This window comes from Ranitomeya variabilis, chromosome 4, assembly GCF_051348905.1.
Source record: "Ranitomeya variabilis isolate aRanVar5 chromosome 4, aRanVar5.hap1, whole genome shotgun sequence".
In the NCBI taxonomy this organism is placed as follows: domain Eukaryota; kingdom Metazoa; phylum Chordata; class Amphibia; order Anura; family Dendrobatidae; genus Ranitomeya; species Ranitomeya variabilis.
Genome location: NC_135235.1, coordinates 380,798,223 through 380,825,531, shown reverse-complemented (window position 1 = coordinate 380,825,531; position 27,309 = coordinate 380,798,223). Strand labels below are relative to the sequence as shown.

General features: G+C 45.0%; 1 protein-coding gene across 2 annotated transcripts in view; it reads left to right on the top strand.

Moving 5' to 3' along the window:
• SMTNL1 (smoothelin like 1) overlaps window positions 1–27,309 on the top strand; it is a 384,545-nt gene that overhangs the window by 175,240 nt on the left and 181,996 nt on the right. For both annotated transcript variants that reach the window (XM_077250807.1, XM_077250806.1), the window contains one exon: window positions 5,285–5,436. In XM_077250807.1, coding sequence (XP_077106922.1) covers window positions 5,285–5,436 — 152 coding nt within the window. The remainder of the gene's footprint in view (window positions 1–5,284; window positions 5,437–27,309) is intronic.

Here is a 27,309-nt window from a genome sequence, read left to right as displayed (position 1 = left end):
CAGCTGAGTCCAATACTGAGGTTTATCCTTGGCCAATGGTGTAGCATCAATGCCCCTCAAAGGAATAGGGCTCTGCAAAGGCTGCAAGGAAAAACCACAGCGCCTGGCGAATTCCAAGTCCATCAAGTTCAGGGCAGCGCCTGAATCCACAAATGCCATGACAGAAAAGGACGATAATGAGCAAATCAAGGTCACAGATAAGAGAAATTTAGGCTGTACAGTACTGATGGTAACAGACCTAGCGACCCTCTTAGTACGCTTAGGGCAATCAGAAATAACATGAGCAGAATCACCGCAGTAAAAACACAGCCTATTCTGGCGTCTGAATCCCTGCCATTCTGCTCTAGTCAAAATCCTATAACATTGCATAGGCTCAGGACTCTGCTCAGAGGATACTGCCATATGGTGCACAACTTTGCGCTCGCGCAGGCGCTGATCAATCTGAATGGCTAGAGACATAGATTCGCTCAAACCAGCAGGCATGGGGAACCCCACCATAACATCTTTAAGGGCTTCAGAAAGACCCTTTCTGAAAATTGCTGCCAGAGCCTCCTCATTCCATTTAGTGAGCACAGACCATTTTCTAAATTTCTGGCAGTATACTTCTGCCGCTTCCTGACCCTGACACAGGGCCAACAAGGTCTTTTCTGCATGATCCACAGAATTAGGTTCGTCATACAATAATCCGAGCGCTTGAAAAAATGCGTCTACATTAAGCAATGCCGGATCCCCTGATTCAAGGGAGAATGCCCAGTCCTGAGGATCACCACGCAGCAGAGAGATGACAATTTTAACCTGCTGAATGGAATCACCAGAGGAACGGGGTTTCAAGGCAAATAACAATTTTCAGTTATTTTTAAAGTTCAAAAACTTGGATCTGTCCCCAAAAAACAAATCAGGGGTTGGAATTCTAGGCTCTAAAGCCGGAGTCTGGACAACATAATCTTGGATACTCTGTACTCTTGCAGCAAGTTGATCCACATGAGAAAACAAACCCTGAACATCCATGCCAGCGCCAAAATCCTGAACCACCCAGAGATTAAGAGGAAAAAAAAGACAAAACAGACTGCAGAAAAAAAAAATGGCTCAGAACTTCCTTTTCCTTCTTTTGAGATGCATTTAATTCATTTTTGGCCAGTTGTGCAGATGCCAATCTCGGACATACACACACACATACATACACACACACATTCAGCTCTATATATTAGATCTACAGCACAGGTGGCGACTGATAAATACTCCCTTCAGCCACCACCTGCTCTCACTGTTATCAGTTAAATATAACTTTCAACATTCTCTCCTGCTAGTCCTGATCGCAGTGCCAGCAGGGGAGAATGATGAGAGCGGTCTTCAGCAACCAGTACCTGGGAACAGCGCTAACTGTACAGCTGCTTCTCAGGCGCCGGTAAGCGTCTCATGGATTACACACAAATTTCATCCATGTGTCATCCGTGTGCACTTGGGCAGGATGTTTTGTGGCCTGTGCTGAGGTTAAAAACGGACATGTCAGAGTATTTTGTCCATGGAATCACACTGACATGTGCACAGAGCCATTCACTTGAATGGGTCTGCTTGTGTAAGTGTCTCTGGTATGTGTGAAAACTGTCACTGCTAGTGATGAGTGAATAGCATTGTGGTCGGGTCTCGCCAAGCATGCTCGGGTGATCTCCTAGTATTTTGTAGTGCTCAGACATTTAGTTTTCCTCACCTCAGCAGCATGAATTCTGGCTGCTGGACAGCCTGAAAACATGTGGGAATTCCCTAACAAACAGGCATTCCTCACATGTAATCATGCAGCTGAGGCCGACGAAAACGAAATATCCGAGCCCTACAAAATACTCGGAGATCACCCGAGCGTGTTTGGGGAGACCAGAGCACAATGCTATTTGCTCATCACTAGTCACCACATACACTGGAGACATTGACATCTGAAAAAACCCTTAAGGGGTAAAAGTGAAAAGAGCGGAAACAGCATCCACAGGAGCAAAAAGTATCTTAAAAACCCTTAAGGGGTAAAAGTGAAAAGAGCGGAAACAGCATCCACAGGAGCAAAAAGTATCTTCTTCTGTATTAATACATCACATAATACAGGGAGACAGCAGCATTTCAACTTTAAAAGATGAATACGTCTTTATCAAGCCACGGAAAACAGAGTACACACACAATTAAAAACATCTTACGATCAGTCAATTGAAATGGCAGTAACAAAAACACAGATTCAAAAAATTTAAAATATACTTAGAGTCATGAATACCGATATACATAATTTAAATGCACGACCATACGAGCAAAACTACAAAACAATACAAATAATGTGTAAATAGATGGCTCACAGAGGGCAGGAACTCATTAATGAACTAGATGTATTGCACGTATGTGTATAGTGTATAACCAAAAGCAATTGTGGTTAAAGGTAAATCGCACTTCCTATTATACCAAATAATCCCCAAAAAAGGAAGTAAAAGAGCGAACAGTTATATGCAATAAAAACAAATTTTATTTAAACAAGTAATAAACATAAAATAAGGAGAAGAATCAAAAGAGTGTCACATGGCCAGGAGCACGAAAGGTCTATATGTTACATAACATATGGACAGAATGCAGCGAAATATTGGATAGTACAAACTAAGTAAACCATGGAGTACGAAATAAAACCCTGGAACAGATGAGCTAGTATAACAGAAGTAGAGGAATAGAGTACCACAATCAAAGTGCTCCAATAATCTGGGGAATTATTCTAAATAAAGTAATAGCCCTGTGGCCATATACTCCAACAGTACATTTTGTCTGGTATACTATTAGGCCCCTTTCACACATCAGTCTTTTGCCATCAGTCAGAGAATTTAGTAAAAAACGAATGTTGCCGCCGGATCCGTTTTTTTCTCATAGACTTGTATTAGTGACGGATTGCGACGGATGGCCTCACGTTTCATCCATCGTTCGCCAGATCCGTTGAAAATTGTTTATCCGGCAGCCAGAGAAAACAGACGTAGTAATGTTCTTTGTGTGCGTCGAAAATCCGTCGCCTTCCGTTGTTTCATAGAATGGAAGCCTAGGGCGCTGGATCCGTCAAATGACGGAATCCGAAATCGGATTCTGTTTTTTTAACTGAGCATGCTCCAATTTTTTTAGGATCCAATTAGCTGGATCAGCTAGTTGGATCCGGTGAAAAAACTGATCCGTCGCATCAGTTTTTCACAATCTGCGACGGATCCGTTTTTTTCAACATTCGGCGGATTGTGACTGATGACAAAAAACTGATGTGTGAAAGCAGTCTTAATAGTAAACCCCTAGGTTGGTGAGAGTAAAGTCCATCATATATTTTCCAAACAGTCCCTTAAGCTGCAAAAGGGTACACATGAGTATACACATAGACAAATAAGGGCAGAGTGCTTTGTACATTTACCTAACAATAAGATGCTGCAAACCCCGACGTGCATTTCGCGTCAGCTTCTTCGACCCCCCGAAGAAGGGGGTGCAGCATATCCCTACATCTTGCCCTGAAAGACAGCAGTGTCATTATAATGCTCCTGAATAAAAAATAAATGCTCTACGATGAGCCCCTGAATAAATAATTGCTCCTCACTACATTCTTTCCACAAAATATGACCCACACACTGACCCTCTTATGATACATGTTCTCCACTCTGCCCCCTCATTTTCCCTTGTCCCCATATAGGGCTCAGTCTCTATATTGTGCCACCTCATCACACTCTTGACTCGTTGGCATACTGTCCCATTCTGCCTGTGCCCTTACACTGTCCCTCCATGCTACCCTCCACATTACTCAGTCTTTATTCTGTGCCCACTCACACTTTTTCCCCCATACTGTCTCCTCACACTATTCCCCTCAATAGTCTCCTCATGTTTCCCCCTCAATCCTCATGCTATCTCCTCTCACATCCCATTGCTAACCATACTGTCTACTCTCATATTTACCCCCTCGCTCTCTATTCTGCCTCTTCACATATCCCCTGGACTCACCATACTGTGGCTGCACACATGCACCCACTCGCTCCCCATACTGTGTCTGCATACTTTCCCCCTTCATTTCCCACACTGCAATCACACCGATCCTCCACATTCGGTGTCCATACCAATCCTCCTAGTCACCATTCTGTGTTTGCATCCATCTCCTCCTCATACATTCCCACTTGCTATTCATAGTGTGTCTGCAACTGCCACCCACTCATCATACTATGTCTAGACCAATCTCCCCCACTCACCATACTGTGTTTGCACGCATCCAACCACTCATCATACAGTTTCTGCACCCGTCCTCCACTCACCATACTGTGTCTGCATCTCTCTCCCCTACTCAACATACTGTGTCTGCACCCCTCTCCCCTACTCACCATACTGTGTCTGCACCCATCCCCCGTATAGTTTCCTCATACATGCCCCCAATCTCCCCCTTGCTTCTCATACTGTCTTAAAAATTTCTTTCCTCATATTGTGTTCGCAACCATCCCTTCCCTTCTCCCCAAACTTGTGCCCTCAAAGCTCCCCCACCCCTCCACACTAAATGGACCCTACCCTTTCCCCCACCCCTCACACTAAATCTCCTCTACTCCACCCGCACTAAATCTCCCTAATCAACCCCCACACTAAATCTCTCCTACCCCTCCCCCACACACTAAATCTCCCCCTCTCCTCCCTAACACATTAAATCTCCCCCGTTACACAAAATCTTTGGTGTTTTCAGCTACACTGGAGCATTTACCATTAATGTTGTTCGCGCCGGCGAATGATGTCAGCAGCGTGATCACCTAACCTGATCACCCTGCTAACACCCTGAATCGGTGATCAAAGCTTCAATTGTACTCACGTCTGAAAAACATGAGTACAATTGTTCACTAGGAGCCTGCGCCCTGCACCTTCTCTGAGCCTGCTGTCACCTTGACAGCTGACTCAGAGAACGGCTGCGGGGCGGCAAAATGCAACTGCTAGGGGAGACAACTCGGATCCCTGCAGTAGGCAGCCCGATGGCACCCACCTGATGACTGTGCTCGGGGAACATGACCCACCTTCCCTACCCCCACCCCAGATATAGCTCTGCCAATTCCATATTATTGCCTGTAGATTTACAATGGAGTATCATAAAAGTTCCTATAGGTGTAATTTCCGAGTTTGGTCCACATAGTTTATGTAATACCATATTGTTAATTATGAAAATGTACCAATATTATTCTGCAGTGTATACCTAATTTCTCCATATCAAACACACTTTTTACTTCTTTTATATTTCTGTTTTACTGTTCCTATGCTTTTTTTGTTTTATAAGGGAGTGGACATCCAGAATTTCTCAAGCAGTTGGAGTAACGGCCTTGCATTCTGTGCCCTGATCTTGGCTTTCTTCCCAGATGCTTTTGACTATGACTCTCTTGACCCAAAGAACAGAAAAGAGAACTTTCAGCTGGCATTCAATGCAGCAGAGTAAGAAAGATATTTAAAAATCTTTATAGATCATGATTACATTAAGAAACATATAGAATGATTAGAGAATGGACAATGACCTGTCAAAGCCTTGTGTAATGCACACAACATATATTCTTGTAGGTGAAGAGAAACATAACTTACACATATTATGGTGCATTTAATCCTTTATCAAGCATTAATGAAACACAAGTTAAGTTGGATCAGAAGCAAATCACCTCCTTATATAAAGAAAATGGGTCTCAGAGGATTACAGCTAAGGGACAAAGTTGAGCATCCTACACCTTATATTTCTATATTCTGCCACCCATGTACATGGGCAGGATTTGATTGAAGGATGTGAGCACAAGTCTCTGTACAAGCAATGGAAGCTTACTCATCAGCCTCGCTTTTGTATCCTAACCAGCTGCACGTAGACAACCCAGGGAAGAAGATGCAGTGCAAGACGTTTTTTTTTTTTGAAATGGTAAAGTAGAGATATCTCGAGAAGATGAAGAGACAAGGACAGAAGTAGTAGAAATTATTTCTAGCTGAAACATGATTTTGACCAGATAGCACTGCCCACGAGGAGCAGAATGTGAGATAACAGTATAGGAGGAGTTACAGAATGAAAGGCATAGTAGGAGATTACAGCTGCAAACACATTACAAAACATATTATAAAAATGGCCAGGAAATGACAGCAGAGGTACAAAACTGTGCCAAAAGTCCAACTGTACTTTATGAATACAAACACAATATACATTATATTATTATATTAACCCCTTAAGCCCCAAGGGTGGTTTGCACGTTAATGACCGGGCCAATTTTACAATTCTGACCACTGTCCCTTTATGAGGTTATAACTCTGGAACGCTTCAACGGATCTTGGCGATTCTGACATTGTTTTCTCGTGACATATTGTTCTTCATGATAGTGGTAAAATTTATTTGATATAACTTGCGTTTATTTGTAAAAAACAATTGAAATTTGGCGAAAATTTTGAAAATTTCGCAATTTTCCAACTTTGAATTTTTATGCCCTTAAATCACAGAGATATGTCACGCAAAATACTTAATAAGTAACATTTTCCACATGTCTACTTTACATCAGCACAATTTTAGAACCAAGATTTTTTTTTGTTAGGGAGTTATAAGGGTTAAAAGTTGACCAGCAATTTCTCATTTTTACAACACCATTTTTTTTTAGGGACCACATCTCATTTGAAGTCATTTTGAGGGGTCTATATGATAGAAAATACCCAAGTGTGACACCATTCTAAAAACTGCACCCCTCAAGGTGCTCAAAACCACATTCAAGAAGTTTATTAACCCTTCAGGTGTTTCACAGGAATTTTTGGAATGTTTAAATAAAAATGAACATTTAACTTTTTTTCACACAAAATTTATTTCAGCTCCATTTTGTTTTATTTTACCAAGGGTAACAGGAGAAAATGGACCCCAAAAGTTGTTGTACAATTTGTCCTGAGTACGCTGATACCCCATATGTGGGGGTAAACCACTGTTTGGGCGCATGGCAGAGCTCGGAAGGAAAGGAGCGCCATTTTACTTTTCAATGCAAAATTGACTGGAATTGAGATGGGACGCCATGTTGTGATTGGAGAGCCCCTGATGTGCCTAAACATTGAAACCCCCCACAAGTGACACCATTTTGGAAAGTAGACCCCTTAAGGAACTTATCTAGATGTGTTTTGAGAGCTTTGAACCCCCAAGTGTTTAACTACAGTTTATAACGCAGAGCCGTGAAAATAAAAATTCTTTTTTTTTCACAAAAATGATTTTTTAGCCCCCAGTTTTGTATTTTCACAAGGGTAACAGGATAAATTGGACCCCAATAGTTGTTGTCCAATTTGTCCTGAGTATGTTGATACCCCGTATGTGGGGAGGAACCACTGTTTGGGCGCATGGCAGAGCTCGGAAGGGAAGGAGCGCCATTTGGAATGCAGACTTAGATGGATTGGTCTGCAGGCATCAAGTTGCATTTGCAGAGCCCCTGATGTACCCAAACAGTAGAAACCCCCAAGAAGTGACCCCATATTGGAAACTAGACTTCTCAAGGAACTTATTTAGATGTGTTGTGAGAACTTTGAACCCCCAAGTGTTTCACTACAGTTTATAACGCAGAGCCGTGAAAATAAAAAATATTTTTTTCCACAAAAATTATTTATTAGCCCCCAGTTTTGTATTTTCCCAAGGGTAACAGGAGAAAATGGACCCCAAAAGTTGTTGTGCAATTTGTCCTGAGCACGCTGATACCCTGTATGTGGGGGGCAACCACTGTTTGGGCGCATGGCAGAGCTCGGAAGGGAAGGAGCGCCATTTGGAATGCAGACTTAGATGGATTGGTCTGCAGGCGTCACGTTGCATTTGCAGAGCCCCTGATGTACCCGAACAGTACAAACCCCGGACAAGTGACCCCATGTTGGAAACTAGACCTCCCAAGGAACTTATCTAGATGTGTTGTGAGAACTTTGAACCCCCAAGTGTTTCACTACAGTTTACAGCGCAGACCCGTGAAAATAAAAAAAAAATTTTCCCACAAAAATGATTTTTAGCCCCCCAAATTTTTATTTTCTCAAGGATAACAAGAGAACTTGGACCCCAAAAGTTGTTGTCCAATTTGTCCCAAGTACGCTGATACCCCATATGTTGGGGTAAACCCCTGTTTGGGCGCACGGGAGAGCTCGGAAGTAATGTAATGTAATCCAAACCCTAACCCTAACTTTAGCCCCAACCCTAACCCTAACTTTAGCCCCAACCCTAACCCTAACTTTAGCCCCAACCCTAACCCTAGCCCTAACCCTAGCCTTAAGCCTAGCCCTAGCCCTAACCCTAACCCTAGCCCTAACCCTAACCCTAGCCCTAACCCTAACCCTAACCCTAATCCTAATAGGAAAATGGAAATAAATACATTTATTTAATTTTATTATTTTTCCCTAACTAAGGGGGGTTTGATTTACTTTTATAGCGTTTTTTATATCAGATTTTTATGATTGGCAGCTGTCAGACACTAAAAGACGCTTTTTTATAGAGAAAAATTTTTGAGTCTCCACATTTTGAGAGCTATAATTTTTCCATATTTTAGTCCACAGAGTCATGTGAGATCCTGTTTTTTGCGGGACGAGTTGACGTTTTTATTGGTAACATTTTCGGACACGTGACAGTTTTTGATCACTTTTTATTCCGATTTTTGTGAGGCAGAATGACCAAAAACCAGCTATTCATGAATTTCTTTTGGGGGAGGCGTTTATACCATTCCACGTTTGGTAAAATGGATAAAGCAGTTTTATTCATCGGGTCAGTACGATTACAGCGATATCTCATTTATATCATTTTTTTATGTCTTGGCGCTTTTATACGATAAAAGCTATTTTATAGAAAAAATAATTATTTTGGCATCGCTTTATTCTGAGGACTATAACTTTTTTATTTTTTTGCTTATGATGCTGTTTGGCGGCTCGATTTTGCGGGACAAGATGACGTTTTCAGCGGTACCATGGTTATTTATATCCGTCTTTTTGATTGCGTGTTATTCCACTTTTTGTTCGGCGGTATGATAATAAAGTGTTGTTTTTTGGCTCGTTTTTTTTTTTTTTCTTACGGTGTTCACTGAAGGGGTTAACTAGTGGGACAGTTTTATAGATTGGGTCGTTACGGACATGGCGATACTAAATATGTGTACTTTTATTGTTTTTTATTATTATTATTTAGGTAAAGAAATGTATTTATGGGGATATTTTTTTTTCCTTTATTTAGGAATTTTTTTTTTTTTATTTTTTTTTACACATGTGGAATTTTTTTTTTAAACTTTTTTACTTTGTCCCAGGGGGTGAAATCACAGATCGCTGATCTGAGAGTTTGCACAGCACTCTGTCAGATCGGCGATCTGACTTAGAGCGCTGCAGGCTTACCAGCGCCTGCTCTGGACCCGTGAGTAATCCCTGCAGGACCCGGATGCAGCCCCGAGGCCATTTTGGATCCGGCGCCTGCAGGGATAGGAGGTAAGAGACGCTCAGAGCAATGCGATCACATCGCGTTGCTCCGGGGGTCTCAGGGAAGCCCGCAGGGAGCCCTGTCATGTTTCCCAATGGCAAGGGAACGTAAGAAACATATAAATAACGAACGAGCTCTCGGGTGATGGAAACTCGAGTTGACCGTGAGCTAAATCTACCACACAACTAATAGTAGCCAGGGAGCATACCTACGGCTTCCTAGATGCCACGCGCCAGCCGGAGGACTAACTACGCCTGGTAGAGGAAGAAACAGACCTGGCTTACCTCTAGGGAAATACCCCAAAAGATGATAGCAGCCCCCCACATGTAATAACGGTGAATTAAGAGGAAAAGACATACACAGTATGAAAGTAGATTTAGCAAAGAGAGGTCCACTTACTAGATAGCAGAAGGATACAAAAGAGGACTTCACGGTCAACTCAAAACCCTTTCAAAAACCATCCTGAAATTACTTTAAGACTCCTGTGTCAACTCATGACACAGGAGTGGCAATTTCAGCCCGCAAGAGCTTCCAGCTACAGAGAATTACAAAAACTGCAAACTGGACAAAAGATACAAAACAAAAGGACAAAGTCCACTTAGCTGATCAGCAGACTAGTAGCAGGAACATGCAACCGAAGGCTCTGGTTACAATGATGACCGGCAAGGAAATGACTGGAGAGCAAGGCTAAATAGGAAACTCCCAAACACTGATGGAAGCAGATGAACAGAAGCAGCAAAGTGCAAACAAGTCACCAGTACCACCAGCAACCACCAGGGGAGCCCAAAAAGCGAATACACAACAGTACCCTCCCCTTAAGGAGGGGGCACCGAACCCTCACGAGAACCGCCAGGGCGATCTGGATGAGCCCTATGAAAGGCACGAACCAAATCCGAGGCATGAACATCAGAGGCAGTTACCCAAGAATTATCTTCCTGACCATAGCCTTTCCATTTAACCAGAAATTGAAGTCTCCGTCTGGAAATACGGGAGTCCAAGATCTTCTCTACAACGTACTCCAATTCACCCTCCACCAGCACAGGAGCAGGAGGTTCAGTAGAAGGAACCACCGGTACCTCATATCTCCGCAACAACGACCGATGGAACACATTATGGATAGCGAAAGATGCCGGGAGGTCCAAACGAAAGGAAACAGGGTTAAGAATCTCCAAAATCCTATAAGGACCGATGAACCGAGGCTTAAATTTGGGAGAAGAAACCCTCATAGGGACAAAACGGGAAGACAACCACACCAAGTCCCCAACGCGAAGGTGGGGACCAACACAACGACGACGGTTAGCAAACTGCTGAGTCCTCTCCTGGGACAATTCCAAATTATCCACCACTTGTCCCCAAATCTGATGCAACCGATCCACTACCGCATCCACTCCAGGACAATCCGAAGATTCAACCTGACCAGATGAAAAACGCGGATGAAACCCTGAATTGCAAAAGAAAGGAGAAACCAAAGTGGCAGAACTAGCCCGATTATTAAGAGCAAACTCCGCCAACGGCAGAAAGGCAACCCAATCATCCTGATCCGCAGACACAAAACACCTCAAATAAGTCTCCAAAGTTTTATTAGTTCGCTCCGTCTGGCCATTGGTCTGAGGATGGAATGCAGACGAAAAAGATAAATCAATGCCCAACCTGGCACAGACTGCCCGCCAAAATCTAGACACGAACTGGGTACCCCTGTCAGAAACGATGTTTTCCGGAATACCATGCAAGCGAACCACATTTTGAAAAAACAGAGGGACCAACTCAGATGAGGAAGGCATCTTAGGCAATGGCACCAAATGAACCATTTTAGAAAAACGGTCACACACCACCCAGATGACAGACATCTTCTGAGAAACAGGGAGGTCCGAGATAAAGTCCATAGAGATGTGCGTCCAAGGCCTCTTCGGAATAGGCAAGGGCAACAACAACCCACTAGCCCTAGAACAACAAGGCTTGGCCCGAGCACACACATCGCAAGACTGCACAAAAACACGCACATCTCGAGACAGGGAAGGCCACCAGAAGGATCTAGCCACCAAATCTCTGGTGCCAAAAATTCCCGGATGACCTGCCAGAGTAGAAGAATGAACTTCCGAGATGACTCTAGTGGTCCAATCGTCAGGAACAAACAGTCTACCAGACGGACAACGATCAGGTCTATCCGCCTGAAATTCTTGCAAAGCACGTCGCAAATCTGGAGAGACAGCAGACAAAACCACTCCATCCTTAAGGACACCAGCAGGTTCAGAATTCCCAGGAGAGTCAGGCTCAAAACTCCTAGAAAGAGCATCTGCCTTCACATTCCTAGAACCCGGTAAGTACGAGACCACAAAATTAAACCGGGAAAAGAACAACGACCAACGTGCCTGTCTAGAATTCAGGCGCCTGGCAGACTCCAAAAAAATTTAATTCTTGTGATCAGTCAAAACTACCACCTGATGTCTGGCACCATCAAGCCAATGACGCCACTCCTCAAATGCCCACTTCATGGCCAAAAGCTCCCGATTACCAACATCATAGTTTCGCTCGGCGGCCGAAAATTTTCGCGAAAAGAACGCACAAGGTCTCATCACTGAGCAGTCGGAACTTTTCTGCGACAAAACCGCCCCCGCTCCGATCTCGGAAGCATCGACCTCAACCTGAAAGGGAAGAGAAACATCAGGCTGGCGCAACACAGGGGCAGACAAAAAGCGGCGCTTAAGCTCCCGAAAGGCCTCTACGGCAGCAGGGGACCATTTGGCAACATCAGCACCCTTTTTAGTCAAATCCGTCAGAGGTTTAGCAACGCCAGAAAAACCAGCTATAAATCGACGATAAAAATTAGCAAAGCCCAAGAATTTCTGGAGACTCTTCAGAGAAGTAGGCTGCGTCCAGTCGTAAATAGCCCGAACCTTGACAGGGTCCATCTCAATAGAAGAAGGGGAAAAAATGTACCCCAAAAAGGAAATTTTTTGAACCCCAAAAACACACTTTGAACCCTTTACACACAAAGAATTCTCCCGCAAAACCTGAAAAACCCTCCTGACCTGCTGAACATGAGACTCCCAGTCATCAGAAAAAAATCAAAATATCATCCAAGTACACAATCATAAATTTATCCAAATATTCACGGAAGATATCATGCATTAAGGACTGAAAGACCGAAGGTGCATTAGAAAGGCCGAAAGGCATTACCAAATACTCAAAATGGCCCTCAGGCGTATTAAATGCGGTTTTCCACTCATCCCCCTGCTTAATTCGCACCAAATTATACGCCCCACGAAGATCAATCTTAGAGAACCACTTAGCCCCCCTTATGCGAGCAAACAAATCAGTAAGCAAAGGCAACGGATACTGATATTTGACTGTAATTTTATTCAGGAGTCGATAATCAATACAAGGCCTCAGAGAGCCATCCTTTTTAGAGACAAAGAAAAAACCGGCTCCTAAAGGTGATGAAGAAGGACGAATATGTCCCTTTTCCAGGGACTCCTTAATATACTCGCGCATAGCAGCATGTTCAGGTACAGATAGGTTAAACAAACGACCCTTTGGAAATTTACTGCCAGGAATCAGATCTATGGCGCAATCACAATCCCTGTGAGGAGGGAGTGAACCAATCTTAGGCTCTTCAAAAATATCACGATAATCAGACAAAAATGCCGGAATCTCAGATGGAATAGATGACGAAATGGACACCATAGGAGTGTCCCCATGAGCCCCCCGACATCCCCAGCTTAACACAGACATAGCTTTCCAGTCAAGGACTGGGTTATGAGACTGTAACCATGGTAATCCAAGCACCAAAACATCATGTAAATTGTACAACACAAGGAAGCGAATCACCTCCTGATGGCCTGGAGTCATACGCATAGTCACTTGCGTCCAGAACTGTGGTTTATTACAAGCCAAAGGTGTAGAATCAATACCCTTCAGAGGTATAGGGACTTCCAGAGGCTCTAAATCAAACCCACAGCGCCTGGCAAAGGACCAGTCCATAAGACTCAGAGCGGCGCCAGAGTCCACATAGGCATCCACGGTAATAACTGATAATGAACAAATCAAGGTTACAGACAAAATAAATTTGGACTGTAAAGTGTCAATTGAAATAGACTTGTCAACCTTCCTAGTACGTTTAGAGCATGCCGATATAACATGAGCAGAATCACCACAATAGAAGCATAACCCATTTTTACGCCTATAATTCTGCCGCTCGCTTCTGGACATAATTCTGTCACATTGCATTTTCTCTGGCGTCTCTTCAGAAGATACTGCCAAATGGTGCACGGGTTTGCGCTCCCGCAAACGCCGATCAATCTGAATTGCCATTGTCATGGACTCATTCAGACCTGTAGGCGCAGGGAACCCGACCATAACATCTCTAACGGCATCAGAAAGGCCCTCTCTGAAATTTGCCGCTAAGGCGCACTCATTCCACTGAGTAAGCACAGACCATTTACGAAACTTTTGGCAGTATATCTCAGCTTCATCTTGCCCTTGAGATAGGGCTATCAAAGCTTTTTCAGCTTGAATCTCCAAATTAGGTTCCTCATAAAGCAACCCTAAAGCCAGGAAAAACGCATCCACATTGAGCAACGCAGGATCCCCTGGTGCCAATGAAAATGCCCAATTTTGAGGGTCACCTCGCAGCAAAGAAATTACAATCTTAACCTGCTGGACAGGATCTCCTGAGGAGTGCGGTCTGAGAGAAAGGAATAATTTACAATTATATTTGAAATTCAGAAACCGAGATCTATCTCCGGAAAACACCTCTGGTGTAGGGATTTTAGGTTCAGAAATAGGAGTATGCCTAACAAAATCTTGTAAATTTTGAACCTTCGTAGCAAGATTATTTAAACCTGCAGCCAAACTCTGAGGATCCATCTTTAAACAGGTGAGCTCAGAGCCATTCAAGGATTATAAGGAGAGAAAGGCAAAGGCAGTAATTAGAGCTGAAATACAACTGATCCAACTATGGAGCAAGCATAGGGAAAAAGAAAAAAAAAAATTTTTACAGACTTCTTTTTTCTCTCCTTTCTTCTGCCAATAAGTTTAACGCGGGCCGGTCATACTGTCATGGTTCCCAATGGCAAGGGAACGTAAGAAACATATAAATAACGAACGAGCTCTCGGGTGATGGAAACTCGAGTTGACCGTGAGCTAAATCTACCACACAACTAATAGTGGCCAGGGAGCATACCTACGGCTTCCTAGATGCCACGCGCCAGCCGGAGGACTAACTACGCCTGGTAGAGGAAGAAACAGACCTGGCTTACCTCTAGGGAAATACCCCAAAAGATGATAGCAGCCCCCCACATGTAATAACGGTGAATTAAGAGGAAAAGACATACACAGTATGAAAGTAGATTTAGCAAAGAGAGGTCCACTTACTAGATAGCAGAAGGATACAAAAGAGGACTTCACGGTCAACTCAAAACCCTTTCAAAAACCATCCTGAAATTACTTTAAGACTCCTGTGTCAACTCATGACACAGGAGTGGCAATTTCAGCCCGCAAGAGCTTCCAGCTACAGAGAATTACAAAAACTGCAAACTGGACAAAAGATACAAAACAAAAGGACAAAGTCCACTTAGCTGATCAGCAGACTAGTAGCAGGAACATGCAACCGAAGGCTCTGGTTACAATGATGACCGGCAAGGAAATGACTGGAGAGCAAGGCTAAATAGGAAACTCCCCAAACACTGATGGAAGCAGGTGAACAGAAGCAGCAAAGTGCAAACAAGTCACCAGTACCACCAGCAACCACCAGGGGAGCCCAAAAAGCGGATACACAACAGAGCCCCCTCCCTGCGCGATGCTTCCTTATACCGCCGGAACACTGTGATCATGTTTGATCGCAATGTGCCGGGGGTTAATGTGCCGGGGGTGGTCCGTGACCGCTCCTGGCACATAGTGCCGGATGTCAGCTGTGATAATCAGCTGACACCCAGCCGCAATCGGCCGTGCTCCCCCCGTGAGCGCTGCCGATTGCGCTGGACATACAATCCCGTCACTGGGAAGTAAGTCCCAGGTCACCTTGACGGGATAGTACGTCCAATGGGATTAAGGGGTTAAAGGGAATCTGTCAGCAGGTTTTTTTCTACCCCATCAGATAGCAGCATGATGTAGGTGAGGAGACCCTGATTCCTGCAGTGTAAAACCTACTGGGCTATTTGCTGTCATTTTGTTAAAATTACTGTTTTATCTGCTGCAGATCTAGCAGTTTGTTACGCTCACGCCCTGACTGATGGGCGTGAGCCAAGGGGGATTGTGACCCCACTGTGCCACGAACCAAACTACCTTGGAAGGGGCGTTACTATGACAGCTGCCTTGGTCTTCACTGGAGCCTCTGATGGTGAGGTCAGACTTGTGCAGCAAGCAGCTGCCAGGTGCTACTCCAGGGTGGTGTCTGGCTGTGGCTGCTGATCTCACTTGGAGAACAGGAACACTAGGACAGGTGCGGGCAACAGGCAGGACTGGCAGAAGAGCACGGCTGAAACTCAAATGAGTAGGCTGGCACGGATGGGACACAGGGCTGGCAGAGACACAGGGCTGACAGGTACGGCAGAGACACAGGGCTGGCAGGTACGGCAGAGAACAAGGGCTGGCAGGAACGGCAGAGACAGAGGGCTGGCAGGTACGGCAGAGACACGGGGCTGGCAGGTATGGCAGAGAACACAGGGCTGACAGGTACGGCTGAGAACACAGAGCTGGCAGGTACGGCAGAGAACACAGGGCAGGTTGGTGTGGTGTATGAAGGAACAGATAGGGACCTGTTCACACAGGAGGTGCAGGTACGGATATGATGTATGAAGGAGCAGGTTGGGACCTGTTCACACAGGAGGTGAAGGTAAGGAAACAAGCAGGAAGGAATGAAGTATGAAGGAACAGGTTGGGACCTGTTCACACAGGAGATGCAGGTACGGAAGGTACAGGTACACAGGAAGAGAACCGCAAAGCTGCGGATAGGAGCGGTAGAGTAGCAAGAGATAGCACAGCAACAGAAGCTAAGCAGAGCGGAACACGCAAGGAATGTGGAGAGGAGATGCAGCAAGAGATTATTGCAGCAACTAGAATGGAGCAGAGAGAGACAAGGGTAGAACCACTAAGTGCAGAGCCTAGAGCAGAGTGAAGGCACAGAGTGCAGAGCCAAGAGCAGAGTGAAGGCACAAAGTACAGAGCCAAGAGCAGAGTGAAGACACAGAGTGCAGAGCCAAGAGCCAAGTGCAAAGCAAAGGCACAGCGTGCAGAGACAAGAGCAAAGCAAGGTCGCAGAGTGTGGAACCGTGTCATGATTCCCCAATGGCATGGGAACATCAGAAACACAAAAATAACAGACTAGCTCTCGGGTGATGGAAACTCAAGCTGACCGTGACCTAAATCTACCACACAACTAACAGTAGCCAGGAAGCATTCCTACGGCTGCCTAGATGCCATGCGCCAGCCGGAGAACTAACTACGCCTGGAAGAGAAAGGAACAGACCTGGCTTACCTCTAGAGAAATTCCCCAAAGATGATAGTAGCCCCCACGTATATTAACGGTGAGTTCAGAGGAAAAGACATACACAGTATGAAGGTAGATTTAGCAAAGCGAGGTCCACTTACTAGATAGAGGAAGGATACAAAAGAGGACTTCACGGTCAGCTGAAAAACCCTTTCAAAAACCCATCCTGAAATTACTTTAAGGCCATGTGCACACGTTCAGTATTTTTTGCGTTTTTTTCGCGTTTTTTCGCTATAAAAACGTGATAAAAACGCGAAAAAAACGCTAACATATGCCTCCTATTATTTTAAGTGTATTCCGCATTTTTTGTGCAAATGTAGCCTTTTTTTCCGCGAAAAAATCGCATCGCGGAAAAAAAAGCAACATGTTCATTAAAATGCGGAATTGCAGGGGATTCCGCACACCTAGGGGTCCATTGATCTGCTTACTTCCCGCACAGGGCTGTGCACACCATGCGAGAAGTAAGCAGATTATGTGCGGTTGGTACCCAGGGTGGATTAGAGGAGACTCTCCTCCACGCACTGGGCACCATATAAGTGGTCAAAAAATAAGAATTAAAATAAAAAACAGTCCTATACTCACCCTCGATGTCTTCCCGCCTCCACTGCACGCTGCCGTTCGGTTCCTGTAGCTGGTGTGCGGCGAAAGACCTGCCGATGACGTCACTGTCCTGTGATTGGTCGTGAGCGGTCATGTGACCGCTCACGTGACCGTGACGTCACGGAAGGTCCTGTGCACACAGACCAGCTATAGGAAGAGGAGCCGGACGCCGGTGAGGAGATGTCTGGGTGAGTATAAGCATTTTTTTATTTTTTTTATTATTTTTAAACATTCTATCTTTTACTATAGATGCGGCATAAGCTGCATCTATAGTAAAAAGTTGGTCACACTTGTCAAACGCTATGTTTGACAAGTGTGACCAACCTGTCAGTCAGTTTTCCAAGCGATGCTACAGATCGCTTGGAAAACTTTAGCATTCTGCAAGCTAATTACGCTTGCAGAATGCTAAAAAAACGCGAAAAAAACGGAAAAAAAACGCAAAAAAAAAAATGCGGATTTCTTGCAGAAAATTTCCGGTTTTCTTCAGGAAATTTCTGCAAGAAATCCTGAACGTGTGCACATACCCTAAGACTCCTGTGTCAACTCATGACACAGGAGTGGCAATTTCAGTCCACAAGAGCTTCCAGTAACAGGAAATGACAAAACTGTAAACTGGACAAGAAAAACAAAACAATAAGGACAAGAGTCCACTACGCTGATCAGCAGACTAGTAGCAGGAACATGCAACTGAATGACTCAGGTTACAATGATGACCGGCAAGGAAGTGACTGGAGAGCAAGGCTAAATAGGGAACTCCCAAAACTGATGGAAGCAGGTGAGCTGAGGCAGAAAAGCACACACAAGTCTCCAGTACCACCAGCCACCACCAGGGGAGCCAAAAAGCGGATCACAACAGTACCCCCCCCTTAAGGAGGGGGCACCGAACCCTCACAAGAACCGCCAGGGCGACCTGGATGAGCCCTATGAAAGGCACGAACCAAATCCGAGGCATGAACATCAGAGGCAGTTACCCAAGAATTATCTTCCTGACCATAGCCCTTCCATTTAACCAGGTACTGGAGTCTCCGCCTGGAAATACGGGAGTCCAAGATCTTCTCTATAACGTACTCCAATTCACCCTCAACCAGCACAGGAGCAGGAGGCCCAGCAGAAGGAACCACCGGCACCTCGTATCTCCGCAACAACGACCGATGGAACACATTATGGATAGCGAAAGATACCGGAAGGTCCAAACGAAAGGAAACAGGGTTAATAATTTCCAAAATCCTATAGGGACCGATGAACCGAGGCTTAAATTTAGGAGAAGAAACCCTCATTGGGACAAAACGGGAAGACAACCACACCAAGTCCCCAACACGAAGGCGAGGACCAACCCGACGCTGGCGGTTAGCAAACCGCTGAGTCCTCTCCTGGGACAAATTCAAATTGTCCACCACTTGTTCCCAAATCCGATACAACCGATCCACCACAGCATCTACTGCAGGACAATCCGAAGACTCCACCTGACCAGAAGAAAAACGGGGATGAAACCCCGAATTGCAAAAGAAAGGGGAAACCAAAGTGGCAGAACTGGCCCAATTATTAAGAGCAAACTCCGCCAACGGCAAAAAGGCAACCCAATCATCCTGATCCGCAGACACAAAACACCTCAAATACGTCTCCAAAGTTTGATTAGTTCGCTCCGTCTGGCCATTAGTCTGAGGATGGAAGGCAGACGAAAAAGACAAATCAATGCCCAACCTGGCACAGAATGCCCGCCAAAATCTAGAAACGAACTGGGTACCCCTATCAGAAACGATATTTTCAGAAATACCATGCAAGCGAACCACATTTTGAAAAAACAAAGGAACCAACTCAGACGAGGAAGGCAACTTCGGCAATGGCACCAAATGAACCATCTTAGAAAAACGGTCACACACCACCCAGATAACAGACATTCTCTGAGAGACAGGAAGATCAGAAATAAAGTCCATCGAGATGTGCGTCCAAGGCCTCTTCGGAATAGGCAAGGGCAACAACAACCCGCTAGCCCTAGAACAACAAGGCTTGGCCCGAGCACACACATCACAAGACTGCACAAAAACACGCACATCACGAGACAGAGATGGCCACCAGAAGGATCTAGCCACCAAATCCCTGGTACCAAAAATTCCAGGATGACCCGCCAGCGTAGAAGAATGAACCTCCGAGATGACTCTACTGGTCCAATCATCAGGAACAAACAGTCTACCAGGTGGACAGCGATCAGGTCTATCCGCCTGAAACTCTTGCAAAGCACGTCGCAGATCTGGGGAAATAGCGGATAATATCACCCCATCCTTAAGGATACCTGTAGGTTCCGAATCACCAGGGGAATCAGGCTCAAAACTCCTAGAAAGGGCATCCGCCTTCACATTCTTAGAACCTGGTAGATATGAGACCACAAAATTAAACCGAGAGAAAAACAACGACCAGCGCGCCTGTCTAGGATTCAGGCGCCTGGCAGACTCAAGATAAATCAGATTCTTGTGATCAGTCAAAACCACCACCTGATGTCTAGCACCCTCAAGCCAATGACGCCACTCCTCAAATGCCCACTTCATGGCCAAAAGCTCCCGATTACCGACATCATAATTTCTTTCAGCGGCAGAAAATTTTCGAGAAAAGAACGCACAAGGTCTCATCACTGAGCAATCGGAACTTTTCTGCGACAAAACCGCCCCCGCTCTGATCTCGGAAGCATCGACCTCAACCTGAAAGGGGATAGAGACATCGGGCTGGCGCAACACAGGGGCAGACGAAAAGCGGCGCTTAAGTTCCCGAAAGGCCTCCACAGCGGCAGAGGACCAATTGGCAACATCAGCACCCTTCTTAGTCAAATCCGTAAGAGGCTTAGCAACACCAGAAAAACCAGTTATAAATCGACGATAAAAATTAGCAAAGCCCAAGAACTTCTGAAGACCCTTTAGAGAAGTTGGCTGCGTCCAGTCACAAATAGCCCGAACCTTGACAGGGTCCATCTCAACAGAAGAAGGGGAAAAAATGTACCCCAAAAAGGAAATCTTTTGAACCCCAAAAACACACTTAGAACCCTTTACACACAGAGAATTCTCCCGCAAGACCTGAAAAACCCTCCTGACCTGCTGAACATGAGACTCCCAGTCCTCAGAAAAAATCAAAATATCGTCCAAATACACAATCATAAATTTATCCAGATATTCACGGAAAATATCATGCATAAAGGACTGAAAAACTGAAGGCGCATTAGAAAGGCCGAAAGGCATTACTAAATACTCAAAGTGGCCCTCAGGCGTATTAAATGCGGTTTTCCACTCATCCCCTTGCTTAATTCGCACCAAATTATACGCCCCACGGAGATCAATCTTGGAGAACCACTTAGTCCCCCTTATGCGAGCAAACAAATCAGTAAGCAGCGGCAACGGATACTGATATTTGACAGTAATTTTATTCAGGAGTCGATAATCAATACAAGGCCTCAGCGAGCCATCCTTTTTAGAGACAAAGAAAAACCCAGCTCCTAAAGGTGATGAAGAAGGACGAATATGTCCCTTTTCCAGGGACTGCTTAACATATTCTCGCATGGCAGCATGCTCAGGTACAGATAGGTTAAACAAACGACCCTTTGGAAATTTACTGCCTGGAATCAGATCTATGGCGCAATCACACTCTCTGTGGGGAGGGAGAGAACCAATTTTAGGCTCTTCAAAAATATCCCCAAAATCCGACAAAAATGCAGGAATCTCAGAGGGAATAGATGACGAGATAGGAACCAAAGGTATGTCCCCATGAGCCCCCCGACATCCCCAGCTTAACACAGACATAGTTTTCCAGTCCAGTACTGGGTTATGAGATTGTAACCATGGTAATCCAAGCACTAAAACATCATGTAAATTATACAACACGAGGAAGCGAATCATCTCCTGATGGTCTGGAGTCATACGCATAGTCACTTGCGTCCAGAACTGTGGTCTATTACAAGCCAGAGGTGTAGAATCAATACCCTTCAGAGGTATAGGAACTTCCAGAGGCTCCAAATCAAACCCACAGCGCCTGGCGAAGGACCAATCCATGAGACTCAGAGCGGCGCCAGAGTCCACATAGGCACCCACGGTAATAACTGATAATGAACAAATCAGAGTTACAGACAGAAGAAATTTAGACTGTAAAGTGCCAATAGAAACAGACTTGTCAACCTTCCTAGTACGTTTAGAGCATGCTGATATAACATGCGCGGAATCACCACAGTAGAAGCACAAGCCATTTTTGCGCCTATAATTCTGCCGCTCGCTTCTTGACAGAATTCTGTCACATTGCATTTTCTCTGGCGTCCCTTCAGAAGATACCGCCAAATGGTGCACGGGTTTGCGCTCCCGCAAACGCCGATCAATCTGAATCGCCATTGTCATGGACTCATTCAGACCTGTGGGCGTAGGAAACCCCACCATGACATCCTTAACGGCATCAGAAAGGCCCTCTCTGAAATTTGCCGCTAGGGCACACTCATTCCACTGAGTAAGCACAGACCATTTACGAAATTTTTGGCAGTATATCTCAGCTTCATCTTGCCCTTGAGACAGGGCTATTAAAGCTTTTTCAGCTTGAATCTCCAAATTAGGTTCCTCATACAGCAACCCTAAAGCCAGAAAAAACGCATCCACATTGAGCAACGCAGGATCCCCTGGTGTCAATGAAAATGCCCAATTTTGAGGGTCACCTCGCAGCAAAGAAATCACAATCTTAACCTGCTGAACAGGATGTCCAGAGGAGTGAGGTCTGAGAGAAAGGAATAATTTACAATTACATTTGAAATTCAGAAACCGAGATCTATCTCCGGAAAATACCTCTGGTGTAGGAATCTTAGGTTCAGAAATAGGAGTACGTATAACATAATCTTGTAAATCCTGAACCTTCGTAGCAAGATTATTAAAACCTGCAGCCAAACTCTGAGGGTCCATCCTTAAACCGGAGAGATCAGAGCCATTCAAGGGTTAGAAGGAGAGGGAGACAAAGACTGCAATTAGAGCTGAAATGCAACTGATTCAACTATAAAGCAAGCACCAAGGAAAAAAAAAAAAAAAAAAATTTGCAGACTTCTTTTTCTCTCCTTTCTTCTGCCAATTACTTTAACAGTGGCCGGTCATACTGTCATGATTCCCCAATGGCATGGGAACATCAGAAACACAAAAATAACAGACTAGCTCTCGGGTGATGGAAACTCAAGCTGACCATGACCTAAATCTACCACACAACTAACAGTAGCCAGGAAGCATTCCTACGGCTGCCTAGATGCCATGCGCCAGCCGGAGAACTAACTACGCCTGGAAGAGGAAGGAACAGACCTGGCTTACCTCTAGAGAAATTCCCCAAAGATGATAGTAGCCCCCACGTATATTAACGGTGAGTTCAGAGGAAAAGACATACACAGTATGAAGGTAGATTTAGCAAAGCGAGGAAACTGGACAAGAAAAACAAAACAATAAGGACAAGAGTCCACTACGCTGATCAGCAGACTAGTAGCAGGAACATGCAACTGAATGACTCAGGTTACAATGATGACCGGCAAGGAAGTGACTGGAGAGCAAGGCTAAATAGGGAACTCCCAAAACTGATGGAAGCAGGTGAGCTGAGGCAGAAAAGCACACACAAGTCTCCAGTACCACCAGCCACCACCAGGGGAGCCAAAAAGCGGATCACAACAAACCGAGAGCAGAGCAGAGAGGCACTGCAGGGGAAGAAACCACAGACAAGGAGACAGACGTAGGACAAAGTTCAGACAACGTAATGGAACAAGACAAGTTATAAGAACAAAGACACAGGGACCAGGATATACAGCCTCCTGGAGGGCAGACCAACAAGATACAAGGCAAAGCAAAGAGAACAGCCTTCAGAGAAGGCAAGACACAGAGCAAGGCCTCTTGGTAATTGGTCAGGAACAGATTAGACAGGTGGACCTGATTCCTATAAGAACCAGAGAGTTCAGGCGCCACCCCCTATGCACACAGCCAGGAAGCATGCAGAGGCACAGAATATGGAGCTGGCAAGAAACAGAAACCACAACGTGACCTGGAGCAGTGGGTAAGATAGTGTGAGAGATGAGAGGCCATGCCGTGATGCCAGCAGAGTTGTTACAGTACCCCCCTTTATGGCCCCTCTTCTTCAAGCCCGCCAGAATAACTTGTAGAAGAAGGATAGGAGTACACATAGTCAGAGCCATCACAACATTCCTCTGGTAGAATGAGGTAGGTGAGACATTAGAGATCTCAGGTTGCCCAGTCTCTTTGAGTCCAGCAAGATCAGCTTCCCACACTGAAGCTACAAGGGCCAGGACTTCTTTCACCTGGTTGACTGAAAGCAGGGACTTGGAAGCTTCTGATTTGACCTCAACATAATCCGATTCTTTGGAAACTGAAGACACCTTCACTGGATTAAACTTAAGCCCATCATCACAAGAAAATTGAACCTCCTCCTTTAGACTGGTGGAAAGCAAAGATGAAAACACTTCTGTCTTGGGATCTTCACCCAATGGCCACATGGAACTGGAGGCATACGTACAGGAAACATCTTCAGCCTGGTACCCTGAGAAAACTGGACATCCTCTTCTAGATTAGAGGATGAGTAAGTCTCTGTCTTGGTATTATCACCAAGTAGCCACTTGGAAGCAGAAGGCATACATTTAGGAAGCCCCATCAGCCTGTTACTCTGACAAAACGGGACCACCTCTTCTTCCAGATTGGTGAATAACAGGGATACAAGAGCTTCTGCTTCAACTTCTTCATCCTCCTGCCACATGGAATCTGAAGGCATCTTTACAAAAAGCATCTTCGGCCCATAGTTCAGAGAAAAACTTTCAAGTGACAGGGATGTTCCTGGGAGCTGGTCACTGGTATTGTGTCACGGGAGACCTAGGTAGGAAAGAGCTAATAACCTGGGCCCCTGTGATGTCCCTCAGACTAGGGAAACTGTTGTAAACTATACTTTTTGGCTCCCTCTTGTGGTCACTAGTGATTTGGCACTTGGATTGTCTTTTACCAGGTTGGTGCTCACCTGCTTCGTTAGGCCTGGGGTGTTGCTATTTAAACTTCCTGGATTCTCAGTCCAGTGCCTGGCATCATTGTAATCAGTTCATTTCTGTTTGCTCCTGTCTTCAGGTCCTGGTTCTTTGCAAGATAAGCTAAGTCCTGCTTTCGTACTCTTGATCATTTGCATTGTTCATATTTTGTCCAGCTTGTACAATATGTGATTCCTGTTATTGCTGGAAGCTCTAGGGGGGCTGATATATTCTCCCCCCACACCGTCAGTCGGTTTGGGGGTTCTTGGATATTCAGCGTGGATATTTTGCAGGGTTTTTTGCTGACCATATAAGTCTTCTTACTATATTCTGCTATTAGTCAGTGGGCCTCTCTTTGCTAAATCTAGTTCATTCTTACGTTTGTCTCTTCTTCTTACCTCACCGTTATTATTTGTTGGGGGCTTGTATTACTTTGGGGTCTTTTCTCTGGAGGCAAGAGAGGTCTTATTTTCCCTGATAGGGGTAGTTAGTTCTCCGGCTGGCGCGAGACGTCTAGGATCAACGTAGGCACGTTCCCCGGCTGCTGTTAGTGTTTGCGCTAGGATCAGGTATATGGTCAGCCTAGTTACCACTTCCCTATGAGCTGGTATTTATGTTTTGCAGACTTTGCTGTAATCTTTGAGGTCCCCTGCCATTGGGATCATAACAGTATGCCAGGCCCTAAATAGTTAATGCATTGCTGAAGTGGGATTAAAAGAAAAAGAAGTTCTGAGTTTTTTTTTTTTTTCCTCCCCTTTATTTCTGAGTGGCTTGAAGCTTTGCTGCAGACATGAATGTTCAGACCTTGATTACTAGTGTGGATCAGCTTGCTGCACGTGTGCAGGGCATTCAGGATTTTGTTGTTAGCAGTCCTATGTCAGAGCCTAAGATACCTATTCCTGAGCTGTTCTCTGGAGATCGATTTAAATTTAGGAATTTTAGGAATAATTGTAAATTGTTTCTATCTTTGAAACCTCGTTCGTCTGGAGATTCAGCTCAGCAAGTTAAAATTATTATCTCCTTCTTGCGTGGCGACCCTCAGGATTGGGCTTTCTCGTTAGCGCCAGGAGATCCTGCATTGGCGGATGTTGATGCGTTTTTTCTGGCGCTCGGATTGCTTTATGAGGAGCCTAATCTTGAAATTCAGGCAGAAAAAGCTCTACTGGCCATCTCTCAGGGCCAGGATGAAGCTGAGGTGTACTGCCAAAAATTTCGGAAATGGTCCGTGCTTACTCGATGGAATGAATGTGCTCTGGCCGCAAATTTCAGAAATGGCCTTTCTGAAGCCATTAAGAATGTGATGGTGGGTTTTACAATTCCTACAAGTCTGAATGATTCTATGGCGCTGGCTATTCAGATTGATCGGCGTTTGCGGGAGCGCAAATCCGCTAAACCTCTGGCGGTGTTGTCTGAACAGACACCTGTCTCAATGCAATGCGATAGAATCCTGACTAGAACCGAACGACAAAATCATAGACGTCAGAATGGGCTGTGTTTTTACTGTGGTGATTCTACACATGTTATATCAGCATGCTCTAAACGCCTAACCAAGGTTGTCAGTCCTGTCACCATTGGTAATTTGCAGCCTAAATTTATTTTGTCTGTGACTTTAATTTGTTCATTGTCTTCCTACCCTGTTATGGCATTTGTGGATTCAGGTGCTGCCCTGAGTCTTATGGACTTGTCGTTTGCCAAGCGCTGCGGTTTTGTCCTGGAGCCTTTAAAGGTTCCGATTCCTCTCAGAGGAATTGATGCTACGCCACTGGCGGAAAATAAACCGCAGTATTGGACACAAGTGACCATGTGCATGACTCCTGAACATCGGGAGGTGATTCGTTTTCTTGTTCTGCATAAAATGAATGATTTGGTCGTTTTAGGTCTGCCATGGTTACAGACCCATAATCCTGTTTTGGATTGGAAGGCTATGTCCTTCTCAAGTTGGGGTTGTCAGGAAATTCATTGCGATTCTCCGCCGGTGTCTATTGCTACTTCCACTCCTTCAGAAGTTCCTGAGTATTTGTGTGACTATCAGGATGTATTCAGTGAGTCCAGGTCCAGTGCTCTTCCTCCTCATAGGGACTGTGACTGCGCTATAGATTTGATTCCTGGCAGTAAATTTCCTAAGGGACGATTATTTAATTTGTCTGTACCCGAGCATGCCGCGATGCGTTCTTATGTCAAGGAGTCTTTGGAGAAGGGGCATATTCGTCCATCCTCTTCCCCTCTCGGTGCGGGATTCTTTTTTGTGGCCAAGAAAGACGGGTCTTTGAGACCTTGTATAGACTATCGGCTTCTGAATAAAATCACTGTTAAGTTTCAGTATCCGTTGCCGCTATTGTCAGACTTGTTTGCTCGGATTAAGGGCGCCAAGTGGTTCACCAAGATAGATCTTCGTGGTGCGTACAACCTTGTGCGCATTAGGCAGGGAGATGAATGGAAAACTGCATTCAATACGCCCGAAGGTCATTTTGAATACTTGGTGATGCCCTTTGGGCTCTCTAATGCCCCTTCAGTGTTTCAGTCCTTTATGCATGATATCTTCCGGAAGTATCTGGATAAATTTTTGATTGTGTATCTTGATGATATTCTAGTTTTCTCGGATGATTGGGATTCTCATGTAAAGCAGGTCAGGATGGTGTTTCAGGTTTTGCGTGATAACGCTTTGTTTGTGAAGGGCTCAAAGTGTCTCTTTGGAGTGCAGAAGGTTTCCTTTTTGGGTTTTATTTTCTCCCCTTCTGCCGTGGAGATGGACCCAGTCAAGGTCCGAGCTATTCATGATTGGACTCA